Source organism: Emiliania huxleyi, assembly GCF_000372725.1.
Source record: "Emiliania huxleyi CCMP1516 unplaced genomic scaffold EMIHUscaffold_8817, whole genome shotgun sequence".
Classification (NCBI taxonomy): domain Eukaryota; phylum Haptophyta; order Isochrysidales; family Noelaerhabdaceae; genus Emiliania; species Emiliania huxleyi.
Genome location: NW_005195428.1, coordinates 1 through 1,226, shown reverse-complemented (window position 1 = coordinate 1,226; position 1,226 = coordinate 1). Strand labels below are relative to the sequence as shown.

Sequence of the window (1,226 nt, the reverse complement as noted above, 5' to 3'; positions counted from 1 at the left end):
GGGTGACGGAGGCGAGGCGCGAGGCGGCGGCGGCGGCGGCGGCGGCGGTGGTGGCGAACGGCGGCACCGAGTCTCGGTGAGCGGCGGCGGGAGGAGGAGCAGCGGCGGCGCTCGCTCGCTGTTGACGGGAGCGCTTTTGAGCCTGGGATCCCATGCCACTGCGACCGGCGTGCTCGGGAACGGAGATCGCGCGCGCGCCGCCACTCACGACGCGCGCGCGATCTTCGCGGAGTCGGGTCCCCAGAGGGAAGCGGTCTTCTCGGCCGACGTCCAGCGGCGCGCAAGGAAGCAGGCGCAGCGGAGGCGGCCTAGCACCGGCTCGGCGCCGGGCGGTTGCGCTGCCCGCGAGCCGCGTCCTGAGCCTCGGCAGCGCGCTGCGCGGCGCGGCGCTCGCGCTGCTGCGGTGCCGAGAGCGGCATGATGGTTCGCCAGCTGAAGCTCGAGACCTGGGTGGCGGCTTCACCGGAAGTCCGGCCGCTTCGCTGGGGTACCTTTTCGCCATAGTGTATGCTCAGGACCACGCGCTCGGGCCCGAGGAGCGGATCGTCAGCGGCCGTCAGCATAGGAGGCGGCGTGCAGAAGCCACACGACTCAGCGCACTCGGCCTTCATGAAGCCGACATTCTTGCCGCACTCACCGGCGTCGGCCCACGAGCCACACGCAGAGTTGGAGTCGCCGCACGGCTCCTGCGCGACGGAGAGGCAAGAGGCTCCAAAGACCGCCAGCAGCGCGAAACCGGCTCGCTCGATGTGTGCCGAAAGGCGAAAGAAGCCGCGACAGAAGAGGCGGCGGCGTCGCAGGACGAGGCAGAAGAGAACGACGCGACAGAGGAGGAAATGACAAGGGAGAGAACGACGAGAGTGGGACGACCGCGAGGTGGCATGAAGGTTGCAGCGAGAAGCGGCGAGAGACTGCGAAGAGAGATAGGAAGAGGCAGACTCCCTACTAGGGTGGGCGACGGCTAGCGCATCACACACCTCTCCTTAAAATCCCTGTGTGGTGGCGGCGTGCCGTCCTCCCATCCCTCCCTTGGGTTGCGTGTTTTCTTTCTTTCTTTCTGTGAGGAAAAAGAAAAGATCCACGAAAATCGAATGATGCCTGACCCAGCCAACCCAGTCAAAAATCCGGGCCGCCCGAATTCTTTCGACAACACGACTCCTCGCTCTGTGCTTCGTAGAGCACACGCACACATGCTCTCCGACATCTCCAACCGGACATCAATCGCT

General features: G+C 66.1%; 1 protein-coding gene across 1 annotated transcript; it reads right to left on the bottom strand.

The window, feature by feature from the left end:
* Positions 1-308: 308 nt before the first annotated feature.
* On the bottom strand, positions 309-883 carry EMIHUDRAFT_259203 (hypothetical protein; the record flags this gene model as incomplete). Its single annotated transcript, XM_005758090.1, has 2 exons — positions 309-739; positions 871-883. 2 exons carry the CDS (start codon positions 881-883, stop codon positions 309-311), a joined length of 444 nt encoding a protein of 147 aa, XP_005758147.1.
* Between the last annotated feature and the right edge of the window lie 343 nt (positions 884-1,226).